Raw genomic sequence first — 13,393 nt, forward strand, 5'->3', positions numbered from 1 at the left:
TTAACATAAGGTCATTTGGGGAAGTTCAAGGTTACTAGAAGGAAAATGAGTATTTCGTGTCCAGTCTTTATCTTTCTCATGGAGAAACATTGGATGTTCCTACTTCACACTAAGATTGCCTATGACCTAAGGATGTGTCATGCTCTTGACCCAAGTTCATTTGGGCAAGTTCAAGGTCACTTGAAGGAAAAGTTTATATTTTGTGTCTGGTCCTCATCTTTCTTACGGAGAAACATTGAAAGTTACTTTAAACAAAGATTGCTTATGACCTGAGGGTGAGTTGTGATCTTGACCCAAGGTCATTTATGCAATTTCAAGGTCACTGAAAAAAAAGTGCATAATTCATGTCTGGTCTACAAGACCTGGGAAGGCATATATGGTGCACATATGGTCACTGTGCCAAGTGCCGCATCACGCACTTAAATTGTAAAACATGCAAACACAATATTTTATAATGTGTGATTTTATCATAGTCTGCATTTTTTGTAATCTTCAATGGAATTGTCTGAGGAGTTAAGAATGGTATGATCGAAACACCATTTAAATCCTAGCTACATTTTTGTTAAGGCTTAATTACATAAATTTTATTGTCAATGATGCATGTGATGTATTATCGTAAGCTAATACTGTAAATTCCTTATATTTTGCGAGTACTTAATTCCGTGATCCCGCTGTTTTGTATCAAATTGCGAGAATATAAAATTGCGAACGCTGAACTTTTATCCTTATTTCTTATTGTTCTCAACTGTAACAAAAATAATGGCGAGATTTTTCAATCCGCGAAGAGTGCTTAATTCTTGCGATTTTACGCGGATATTAGTTCCTTGCCTTTAATTATGAATCTACAGTAGTCAATTTAAAAAATGGCCCGCCCCATTGTATTTTTTCTCAGTCCCATAAATTTCAAAATCACTTTGCAGGTTATTTGCAATTGGGTAAGTTTATGGACACTGGAAGCAAATGTTCATAATTTGCATCCACTCTATATATTCTAATGGAGAAACAATTATTATGAAGATCCTACTTCACACAAAGATTGCTTATGGGTGTGTCATGATCTAAACTTAAGGTCATTTTTGCAAGTTCAAGGTCATTGTAAGAAAAATGAATAATTCCTGTCTAGGCCTTATCTTGTAATGGAAAATTATTAGAAGCTTCCTACTTCACACAAAGACTGCTTATGACCTGAAAATATGTCATGGCCTTGAGTTTTGGTCATTTTGCAAGTTCTAAGTCACAAAAGGAAAAGTGGTGCATTCATTACTTTCAAACAGAGAAATACTTTAATTTTAGTGGAAGGGGATGGTATTACTTGTGAGCTTGCTTTATTTCCCTGTGATCTTGACTACAATCTATATCTTGAGTTAAGCTTAAATTAAAAAGATGCTGTAACAGTGTTATACATGGTATGTCTAAATTCGAGGACAAAGATATTTATGGTTGATATGTTTGAGTTATAATTTTCTGACCTTGACTTTTCCTATGACCTTGACATTGTTTTTCCGTAATTTGCATTGAACATTGGTTCACACTGTTCAAGATATACTTGTAGAGATTCAAACAAAGATATGTATGGCTGAGTTCAATTGAAACTTTACGGTTTTGATTATCTGACTATGACCTTTATCATAACACTGACATTATCAAAGACGCTCATTCCGTATCTTGCAGTTTAAATAACACTATTCAAGATACAAACGAGTAAAAATTGCAATCAAAATGTTTCATCCTTGTCCTGACCTTTAACACACTCAATTTTAGTTGTCTTTCCTTTTAAAGAATGTGTTCAAGATAACTGTATGAAACTTCAAACAAAGGTATTGGTAAAAGTGACTCAATTATGTCATTATTTTAGACCTTGACATTTCCAATGATGTTGGGTTCATTATTCCTTTTCTTGCAGTTACCCAAGTCCACATAAACCGTTATAATATATTTTAACCAAAGTTAAGAAACTTATTCCTTCCACAATCATATTTCATTGTTAACTCAAACCTGTGTGTATTAGAATATTCTTAACTGGTAGTTAAACCTTGTTTTTCCAATTCACCATTCAACTTTGACTCGTGTTTAAATTTCTAAACCATGGACCTGTTATGCATACATCTTCTAACAATCTGCCAAAGCAACTGTTTAGAGTATCTTGGTCAATTTTGAATAAGTACATTTATTTAATATCTGAGTACTGTAATTGAAAAGTTAAAATTCTGATTGGAGTCATTTTGGGATATATGCAAGATTAACTCTTGGCCATCTCCAATTAATCATACACAGATATTACATGTAAATAACATATACATATAATTTTGAAATCAAATTCAGTCCTCATTAGTCAGTATTTGAAAAGGGTTTATTTCCTCAAATGGTTTTACCATATCAAACTTAGTTTTGTACAAGTAACATTTCTTAAAATTGCACATACAAAAGGTAATATTTTTCTCACAGCTATTGTTAATTTATACAAAAAAATTGTAATAATCAACCCTATTCTACAGTGCATTGTGACACAATTCAGTCTGCTCTGGTTCTTAACAAATACCATTTCATTGTACAGAAATTAATCATATTACATAGAATTCTTCAGTACATTGGCTGATGGTTCGGAGGCTGGTATAACTTCTGCTGCTTGTCGCCCTGATCCGGCCGCTGGCGTCGGAATTCCCTGGATCGGACTTTGGAATCCTCCCCTGACCTGGGGGGATACTTTTGTTGAGGTAGTGAAGAGGATCCCTGATTGCCCATTGATCCCTGGAGAAAAAAAATCCCCTACCTGTTATATTACAAATGTCATTATCTAAATAAATTACCTTTTTAATATTAATGTTAATTTATATTAATTAATTATTATTATATTAATTATTATTTAATATCAATTTAATATTAATATTCACTAATCTTTTCTGCTTTGGACTAACACTGTGTAGTGGATCAATGGATATCAAACAGTATGATTATCAATTTTGAGGTCAAAGGTACATGTACATGTAACTGGCTCTAGGGGTCTGACAACCAATGGTCTTTATCTACAGACCAAATACAGACTGATCAACAGAGGTAAAGCAACTATAGTTTATGCCTTTCTCTGGAAAAGACACTAGAGGTGGTGCAACACAGGATAAATCTGACTAAAGCCAGACCTCGTCCAGACCTCAGTTTACACTAATAGAGGACTGGCTTTATGGTGGTCAGATTCATACAGGACCTATCATGAACTGTGGGTCTAGCAGTAGCAGAGAATTGACACAATAGGTGGAATAACACAGGACCTCCAATGAACTGTAGATCTAGGTGGAAATACACACTATACATGTAGGGGGTATAACATATCATCTACCATTAACTGTGGATCTAGGTGGAAATACACACTACACATGTAGGGTGTACATGTATAACATAGGACCTACCATGAACTGTGGATCTGGCTGTAATGAAACACAGCCACACAGTGGTGTAACCTAAGACCTACCATGAACTGTGGATCCGGGCGAACATCGCTCAGACTGACCTCCTCTGAATTGCCGTACTCTAAGAAGTGCACAACCACAGTGGGATAGCGGGGATCAATGTTTTCCACAACAGCAGAATAGAACTAGAACAAAATATGTACTTCATTTAATTACCATGATAATGATATGTACTAGTTTATACACTTCTTCAATGGATTATTAGTATTTTGTGACGAAGATTCTTACCTTGTTGTCTTCCCAGTACTTGGCCATACATCGGTCTCCCCTTTTCCATGTTGCATTATAAGCCTGAAAAGAATGAGAGAGAACCATGCAGACTACATTTGTCATATACTGTAAATTCCTTATATTACGCGAGTACTTAATTCCGCGATCCTGCTGGATTGTATCAAATCGCGAGAATATAAAATCGCGAACGTTGAACTTTTCTCGTATATTCTTTTAGTTTTCAAATCTAAGAAAATAATGGCGAGATTTTAAAATCCACGAAGGATGCTTCTCGCGATTTTACGCGGATATTAATTCCTCGCGTTTAATTAGGAATTTACAGTATGTAACTTAAAGTAAATGTTCTAGCATTGAAGATGGATATCATGTTCCTACTCGAATATGAAATTTTCTAGTTATCTTTTCAAGCAAATGAGTCATGAAATTAACATAAATTAAAACAATGTAAATGCTATCTAATAAATACATGCTAGTTACATATGACAGTTACGAATAACTATTATTTAATCCTGTTACAATTTTTGCATAGAGTAAGCAAGAACACTACTAACACAAGTTATGGCAATAGTCCAAAATTTAGGACAATGCTCTTCAACAACTGATTAGATAAATAATAATTTAGCCCATCTGGATCATAAATACATGTGTATTCTTATTACAATTCACTTGAATTGGCAGAATTAGAAGTGTGAGAAGTGCTGAAACACTACTGTAGATTCCTTATTTTATGCAAGTACGCGATTCAATCAATTTCTATCAAAGTGCGAGAAAATAAAATCGCGAATGCCAAATTTTTACCATAGTTTCATGTAGTTTACATATGTCCAAAAAATAAATGAGATTTTAAAATTTGTGAGATGCGCTTCTTGCGATTTTACGCAGATATTAATTCCTCGCGTTTTTTAAGGAATCTACAGTAATTAAATTAAGTATGTTTATTGTTAAAGTACCTCTCTCACAGCCAACGTACACAAGACATAAAATTTACAATGAGAAAGCTACCCCTTGATTTGGCACGAAGTTGTTGTATTGCTGAAGAAGTGGGGGAGGGGGTACATCAGGGTTAAACTGGGGCACTGATTGTGCAGACTGAAAAAACTGGTTGCTGTTAAACTGATTTCCGGAGTCAAAATCCTCCTGGGCTGGAGGCTGATTCTGTGAAGAATTCCGATTACCATACGACGATTTCTGCCTTGCATCACGCCCAGACGTTTCTGACTTAGGTCTGTTTTGTTGGTAGTCCTGTTGGTTTCCCGTCCTCCTGTCTTGATACCCAGTTTTCGGCCTGTTTCCAGCACTATTTGATAGGTCTGAGTTATCTCCCCTTGGAGTCTTGTTCTCTCTCCCTCCTCTTTCATTGTATCCTCTTTCATTGTATCCTCTGTCATTGTATCCTCTGTCATTGTATCCTCTTTCATTGTATCCTCTGTCATTATATCCTTTTTCATTGTATCCTCTTTCATTATATCCTTTTTCATTGTATCCTCTTTCATTATATCCTTTTTCATTATATCCTCCTCTTTCATTATAACCCCCTCTTTCACTGTTTCCTCTTCTGTCTCCTTGAGCTTTCTGTTGTCCTCTGTCTTTCCTCTTGTCTGCCTCGTACCTGTCAGATTTCTCAGCATAAGATTCCTGCTCCCTTTTATTCTCATTAGAGTACCTCCCTCTGTCGTTGTTTCTGTTAGTCCTTTCTGAATCATATTTTTGCCTGTTATAATTCCTCTCCGGTTGGTCGTTCTGTTTATAGTCTGACCTCCTGTCATTATACCTATTGTCACTTCTTTCGTTTCTTGGAGGACGATCCTGATATTTGTTGGGAGGTTCTCTTCTGTTATCGTAAGTCCTGCTATCACCAGATCTATTACTTGCATTATCATAACTTTGTAATGGTGGATTATTCCTCGATTTCTCTTTTGAGTCTACAAATAACATAATCCAAACATTTTGACATTCCATTACATAAATTTTCTCAAAAATTTATGAAAACAATTCCTGATTTACAGTTAATTCAATGTAAGAGATATAAAATGGTCTAACAAATCTCAATCTTCAATTATTTTGTGTTAAACTCTTAACCTTTTTCAGGTTTGATTTTGGTTTCTAAGAAATCAAAAAGAGTTGCCGGTCCTGAAGGCCTCTGTTTTGCTGCATCCTCCTCCTCTCCATTATCTCTGCCTCTTTGACCTCTTCCGCCTGAAGAAAAAAAGAAGACAACATTCAGTTTAATAGTTCTCTCTCTTAAACACAACCATAACTTAAAGTTCAACTTACAGACTGTAAAATGTTATATCCTTCAAGACTGAACAAAAGGCCAATAAAAATAAATTTTTGTTTCTCAGGCACCACTTCATCAGGCTAAATGCTACATGTACCTATATTAAAAGGGGAATAACTCAATATTGAAAATTGAGTTATTTCCCTTTACACATCTTCCGGAAAAAATGTAAATAAAATGCCTGTCTACAAAACTATAATTATATTTTTTAAATACTTGTCCTGAGAAACTTATGATTTTTTCGCCCAAAATATAAATTGTATGATCTCAATTTCCAAATGTAACAGACCTCTTTCTCTCCTGTTGTCCCGGGTTGGGATATCTCGCCCCCTTACATTTCCCCCTTGCTCCCTCCTTAGGTCTCCATCATTGCTCAGCAATGCATTTATTGCTTGATTGACATCTCCATTGCTCTGTTGTAATGCACTGCTAGCTTGAGAAGCAGAAAACCCCATTTCTACTATTCTGGCAATGTCTTTATCCTGGCCAACCTGTAATACAGTCAAACAGTGAAGAATGCTACATGTAAGAGTATCACTATGAGTCTATGGCAATGCTAAGATGTACATTCATCTTCTTGTAATTGTATTTATTTCCAGATACATGTTATGCCAGATTGTAATTTAATAATGGATAAAAATGTCAATAGTGTTCGACTTCAGTATATAAAAATCAACAAGAAAATTCCAAACCAAAAATTCTACATAGAATTGTTCCTGGGCACCCAAAAAAAACACACAGTTGTTTGAAGGAAGAGGTTAATATTGTGGTTGTTTGTGTAACAACAAGGGATTTCAACAGTTTGGTCAAAATCACTCACCTGTTTCTGTCCTCCAAAGTTAAGAGATTTTCCCTCTTCTTTAGCTTGAAGAGCTTCAGCAATGATTGCCTTTCTCTGTTGTTCAAATTCATCATCCTCTGCTTTCTTTTCTTTTTGTTGAGTTTCCAATGACTTGAAGTTTTGGGTCTCTGATAAAACATAAGAATTTTAAAAGATGGCACAGCACACTGTTGTTCAAATTTCAGATTTTCATAGCATACTGTAAATTGATAATACATTACTGCCCTACAGGTTTTCCCATTTGTAAAGACTATTGAAGTATTCACCCTTTTTTATAGCAGGGGGCTTTTTATCATTTGTCTTCTGCCCGAATGGAGTGAAAGCTGGAGGTCCTCCCTCAGAACCAATGAACAATCGCACTTGCCGTGACAATTTCTGAAGAGAGAATAAGACAAAAGTCAAACAAAAGCGTGCTCATTATAATTTTAAAGTACGAGGAAAAATATTAATTGTGAATTATAGCATACTTTATATCAAATAACGTATAAAACTCTCTAACAAAATCAAATAGTCCTTTGGTAATTATAGTTATTTTAACAAAATAGAAAATTAAATTCATGCACACAAAACCCCTTTCCATGGCAAATCATTAAATTTTCACACACACCCCCCCCCCCCCCCAAAAAAAAGATAAATTCTAGTTCTACAATTAACATCTTATGTGTTTTATTCTCAATCGCACAAACCTTTCTCAATTCCCAGTTATCAGCAATTTTGTCCACTCTCCCCCCTACAAAGTTCACATTTCTGTTGTACAGCTTAAGGAACCCATGCTCTACTTCCACTTTCCCTTTCAAATATATTTTGCTTCCAGGACATGTGTCAAGGCTAAAGGAAAAATGGATTTAAAAAAATAAATATTTTAAAATTGTGATAAACAAAGTATTGAAAACATATAAATTTTTCTGTACAACTTTACATAAAACTGTTATTTCTAACATTTTACTCTTAACTACTGGGTTCTCACTACTATAATCACTTGTTTTAAAAATATCATAATCTTCATAAAAAGATATACTGGTGTATTGATAGTACTAACACAGAATGCATGTTATCATCAGACTACTTTATATGACCCATTATCTGTTTACCCGATCCGTTCCAACTTTTCCATTTCTAAGGCATTGCAGGTTAGCTGACCATCAGTCAAAACTAGCTTCAACATGCGCGGGGCATAATTGGACTCCTCGTTGTCTTTTGGAGCTGTTACATTGCGAATCTTCTGAATCTGAAGGACCCCAGGACCTTGGACCTAGTTTGTGAACCAAAAAATTTAAAAATTTTACATATAATGGATGAAAATTTTTTAATCACCTTTATCATTATATGCTACATCTGAGTCTGATCGATAAGGAAATATGTCTACAATGAAATTTTTGATGTTGTGTGTTGTGCACTTAGACAAGGCACTTAATCTATATTGTCTTAGTCCACCCAGCTGAAATTGGGTACCAGCTTATGCTGGGGGTTAACGGTGTCCTATCCAGAGGGAGCCAATGACTCTCATCTGCTTAGCACCAGAGAAACCGGGAATAAGCATCAGCCCTTTGTGCCTTAATGGCACGGAGAAGGATTTTACTTCTTTATGTTTCTAGCTGTTTGTCTCTGTGATAAATGTCAATGATTTGTGAAAACTGTGTTCATGCACTTTTTGCTACAGTGAGATTTCAAATGATGGAGGACTCTGAAGTTATTCTTGAAAATGTGAACTTACATATTCACATTTTCCTTTGTTGACATCGTCAGGCAACCATTTGTCTCCTATGTCCTTTAAATCAGTCTACAAAAAAAGGTTTCAAATGACTCTGTACGACATTATTGATAGATCATCACTGAGGAGCAGATAGATTAGATTGACATATTGATTAATTTTAATTTTTGAATTAATGGTATTATTTGCAGGTTTCAGTACTCTAGTAGCTAATCCAAACTATAATATTGTACAAATCTCTAAGAATTTTGCACAGGAAACCATACAATTCTAATTTATAGATCCAAGTTTTAAAAGACAGGCATAAGTGTCAGAGGGCTCAAAAGTAGCAATGTGACGACTGTCAAGACTCAAAGCTCTGCACTCATGAAAACCTAAATACATTGTAAACTATTGACAATTGTATGTTCTACTTTAGTCTGTCCCAATGATTGCTTCCATTTTAATAAAAATTAAACATACATGTAAGTACCTGTCAAAGAAATTCCATTTGATAAAAAGGAAAAAATCCAAGAAATGGAAGAATTTTACATGAACAAAAACAAACATTGTACTGAGATTCACAATGGAAAATTTTACATCTTTTCTCCATTTGGAAGTGCTCTGGACACTTTAGACCATTTTTTTAATGCTATCATCTGGGAAACGCTTATGCATGTCTTTTGCAAAGCTAAATCCATGTAGACTCTTTGTTTTTGGTTGTGTATTGAAACCTGAAGCAGTAGAAGGGGTTTCAAATAGATCTGGACCTTTTTCATTCTAGTGAATGGATGTATAGTTTGGGCGCAAAGGTATTTATTATTATTGACACAAATATTGAGATATTACGCAGAAAGTGGTGGAATCAGAAACTGTGGACAGAGTATAAACATGCCTTAATTAACATTATAATAGGTAAAAAATAAAAAAAAGTGTTTGGCTCAGTTTAAAATATTGCTACTTTTTGGACTCCACATAAAAAAGACATTAAAATAAATTAGTACATACATCTTTTGCGACCTCTATGATCTTGTTGACATTCACACTATCTGAATCTGGTCTGCATTCCTCAATGCCATTGGGAGTCAAATACCTTTTATGGAATACGATAGAGAATTCGAGAAATGTTTACATGATCATAAAAATAAAACATTCACACTTTATCAGAATTTTGAACAATGCACATGTATCTTTTCCCCCTTTTTTCTACTCAGCTTACCAGCCAGCCTCTTTAAGTTTTGCATTTATTGCCATCTTATTAAAAATCAAGAAAAAATTCAAGCTTCTGTCATTTTTTCCACTTTTACTTCACGTGTAGATGAAGTTAAGGGTAAAACGTGGTTATCTGTATTCAAGTATGAAAAATTGGGAAAAAGCTATAAAGTATTTATTAACAAACGTTAATGTATCAAACGTTCAATTAACTTGGAAGAAAAATACCAGATTCAACCAAAAACATTTAAAATCCATTTTTGTTTTGAACAACAAAATAACCGGGCATTTCCTTCTTTTACACAACACCCGTTTACGATTGGCTGATCAATTTTAAAGTGTAAATAGTCATGGCGGAAGAACCAAATTGAAGGTGGTGTCGTAATAAGCACATTCGTTTGTTTATCAATGACAGGAGTTATTTTAATATGTATATAGTTGATGGATACTTTTTAAAGGAATATACTTTCGTTTGTTATGGGCTGCCAGTAGTGGTGTAAAATGTTTAGATTTTAAAAAAATATTCATTCATTTGTACATGGTGTGGTGAGCTGAGTTGTGAGATCCGTAACAATGAATCAAAGCTTTGCTTCACTTTGAAACCCGACCTTACAAGAACAATGGAAAAAAAGGATAAAAGAAACAGTTTTGTAAGTAGAACGAATGTCATAAATGAGTTCTAAATTATAAGATTTAAAGAGATCGTTTAGCCATGTTGACTGCAAATTAAGCAAAACAGAAGCAATTGTTGACTATAAAATACTGTACATGAAATATGTATTTTGTGAATACATGACAATATGTATTGAAATATTTTTACAGTTGATTTTTTATGGCTATGTTTATGATACTGTTTATTCTTGGCTTTGAAATTCCTAGAATTTGAAAACTTTCACTTTAGTAAAGGAAATTGCTACTTGAATGTATGATACTTGGACATGAGGTAATATGTTTAGTTTTCAAAAATAATATTTTCTTAGTTGGACAAGGTTGTGCGGAATACAGTGAGAATTGGAAAAGACAAATCGTCAAAGGCCAAAGATGTCAAAGCAGCTACCTGGTCCAATCGCCTCCCATCTTCTGGGGATTCGGACCCCAGCAATGGAACACAGTATGGTTTTGGTCCTACTCCACAGGACAACATTAAAAATCTGTCTGACAGTGAAGTTTTGGAGAGATTCGAGCAACTGCTGGTGTGTATATTAAAATCTTGAAAAGCACAACACTTTTACATGTCAGCTTTATCGTTAAAAATGGCCGGTATGGGAAAAACTCTTCTTCTTTATTTCAAATATTGAACTTAATTGTCAGCTTTCTAAGTTATTAAAATTCAACAGTTATTTGCTGCATTATATCTATAGGTCATTGCTCTTAAAGGTTTAATAGTGGTATGGTTGTATTATGCATATATATGTGTAAGTTCCATGGCTCTTCGTTAAAGGGATTATTGGATTTGAAAATACATATGATCAGTGAGCATTAAGGGCCTGTTGGCAAGGGTATAAGATATCATTTAATTATTATGTCCCTTGCTTTCAAGTCCCTTGCAAACTATATTTTCAGTTGCTTTGTACCATACTACCATTATAGATATTGCTGGATAGACAACTTCTAATGGACACTGTATACTTTTAAAATTTTAGCTCTGAGAATTTCTTGTGTTATTTCCTCAAAACCTTAAATTTTTATCAGTATCATGAGTATGAGTAAGTATTTTAGCAAGAGAGTATATATTGTTCCTGCATAGCTAATTCAAGTGTCTTTCATATTTTGTATGAAATATTGGTAGACCATGTGTTAAACTTGCAATTTACACTTGAAATGAGTAAGTAATTGAAGATCTATTTTGGAGTTGGATGCAGATGAGTTTCCATGATTTTGGATAGTTACCATTTCCTCTCAAATATTCAAACTTCCCCTTGTTAGACATTAATCTACATTGAATTAATGATGGAAAAAACATACACTTTAATATTATAGGAAATTAACACTTAGATGATAGAGATGAATCAAAGATCATGTAGTAGAAATTTTATCACAATTTTTTGGTTTATGAATGATTATTTCTTTTTTTTTTCAAAGTCAGGAATGGATACAGCCATTGTACATATGTACACCGTTTAACTGAAAATGTTTTTTAAAAGAAAGAAAATTATATCATTTGTATAGAGGTGACAGCTTTTCTTTGTCATTATTAAATTATACATTTGAAATATGACATTTTGTCATATATGCCATGTGAGACATTAAAGCATCCTTTTTTTCCTATGAGATCAATGTTAAAAGCATAATAACATGACATTTTTGTGATTCAGTAAGAAAATCAATGATGATTAGCTCCAGTAGAGGACAGTAAATGATTCAGTGTTAGGCTGATGACTAAAGTCAACAATTGAAAATCACTCTATGTAATGCTAAGCTCGGCAATCAATAGAGGGATTATTTCTATTATGTAGCTCCTGAGGCCAATGTTCCTAAACATCACAAATGTTGCCACCGAAGGGGGAACAGGCTTCGTGTAAAATTTTGTGTTTTTATGATAAACTCTGCAGGGTGTTCAGCGTTGCACTGTGTTTTTGAATATATTACTGGGATTTGATTTACATATTTATATGCATCGTAGTTATTATTATGATTTTGTTGTTTAATATTGTTTGGATAAAGGGCAAGCTCTATGTCCATAGTTATCTTATCCAGGTGTGTGAAAGCTCTTATAACGTTTCTGTAATTTGATCCCTTTTATTGTCAGAAAATATGCATAAAAGCACATGCATTAGGTAACAGTGTCCTTTTATGATGGCTTTTATCAGTGAAGGAAATACTTAGAATAGTTTCAAGCGGCCTTGTTTGTTTATTGTGTGAAATATTCCCGTATGTCCAATACACGTGTATACATACATGCACTACATTGAACTGAATAATTCAACTACCAGTACACCCAAATAATAGATGTCTTATTCTTGCCTTTTAAAAGTTTACTTTTGACGCAACAATATTAAAGGGATCCTGAGTCATTATGTAAACATTTAAACAAGTAATCTTTTTTAATTTCCTTACTGCAGTCTGGTCTTTTGTAAATCTCTTACCGATATCAAGTTATGTTAATTCTTTTAGTCATTTGTAATGATTCAGTGAGGCAAGCATTTTAGGTGTTATTAATTAAGATAAATTTTAATTATACATTGTACTATATCTTTATTGTCAAAATATTAGCCATGGGTAATATTAATTAGCCTACTGTTATCATTTCAAATTGATACTGGAATTTATCACAGGGTTGTTTTTTTTTCCCAATGAGAGTCTGTTTTGATGATATGGGAAATCAGGTTATAGTAGCCGAAATAAGCTATTTACTTGATAAGAATGAAATCCTTTCAAGAGGTTTAGATTGCAAACACAGAGGATATAACAATTTATTTGGCACAGGTTCACCGCTTGATGGATGAGTTTTTCAGGGTCTAAAAATCCGCCTTCCAGGCATATGTACGCCTTTAATTTTAAAAGCATTTATTGGGAATTTATCCATAAAAATCCATTTATTTTGGAGACAACAACCCGATTCATTAGTTTCTTGCTCTGCCTTCACTAGTAGAACAAAAAAATTGGGAGCTAGACGGAACTTAGGAACATGTTTTTCTTGTGTGATGATTATTTTCCGCCTCTGTTGGAGATAAGCT

General features: G+C 34.0%; 2 protein-coding genes across 6 annotated transcripts in view; one reads left to right on the forward strand and one right to left on the reverse strand.

Annotated features, from left to right (window-relative positions):
• Window positions 1-2,331: 2,331 nt before the first annotated feature.
• LOC105331484 (tudor domain-containing protein 3) lies at window positions 2,332-9,870 on the reverse strand. Its single transcript, XM_011433701.4, has 13 exons — window positions 9,724-9,870; window positions 9,513-9,597; window positions 8,529-8,594; window positions 7,906-8,066; window positions 7,501-7,642; window positions 7,081-7,189; window positions 6,794-6,942; window positions 6,263-6,464; window positions 5,775-5,891; window positions 4,698-5,617; window positions 3,693-3,755; window positions 3,467-3,589; window positions 2,332-2,748 (listed from the first exon to the last, which is right to left on the reverse strand). The coding sequence occupies exons 1-13, from the start codon at window positions 9,756-9,758 to the stop codon at window positions 2,581-2,583; spliced, it is 2,340 nt and encodes a 779-aa protein (XP_011432003.3). The 5' UTR covers window positions 9,759-9,870; the 3' UTR covers window positions 2,332-2,580.
• A 172-nt stretch (window positions 9,871-10,042) lies between these two features.
• LOC105331485 (protein diaphanous homolog 2) overlaps window positions 10,043-13,393 on the forward strand; it is a 28,910-nt gene continuing 25,559 nt past the window's right edge. For 4 of the 5 annotated variants that reach the window (XM_011433706.4, XM_034444341.2, XM_011433704.4 and 1 more), the window contains exons 1-2: window positions 10,043-10,366; window positions 10,697-10,909. In XM_011433706.4, the coding sequence (XP_011432008.3) occupies window positions 10,337-10,366; window positions 10,697-10,909 (243 nt within the window). In that variant the 5' untranslated portion in view covers window positions 10,043-10,336. The remainder of the gene's footprint in view (window positions 10,367-10,696; window positions 10,910-13,393) is intronic. The other variant, XM_011433703.4, reaches the window with a different exon arrangement.

Source organism: Magallana gigas, chromosome 2, assembly GCF_963853765.1.
Source record: "Magallana gigas chromosome 2, xbMagGiga1.1, whole genome shotgun sequence".
NCBI classification, from domain to species: Eukaryota; Metazoa; Mollusca; class Bivalvia; order Ostreida; family Ostreidae; genus Magallana; species Magallana gigas.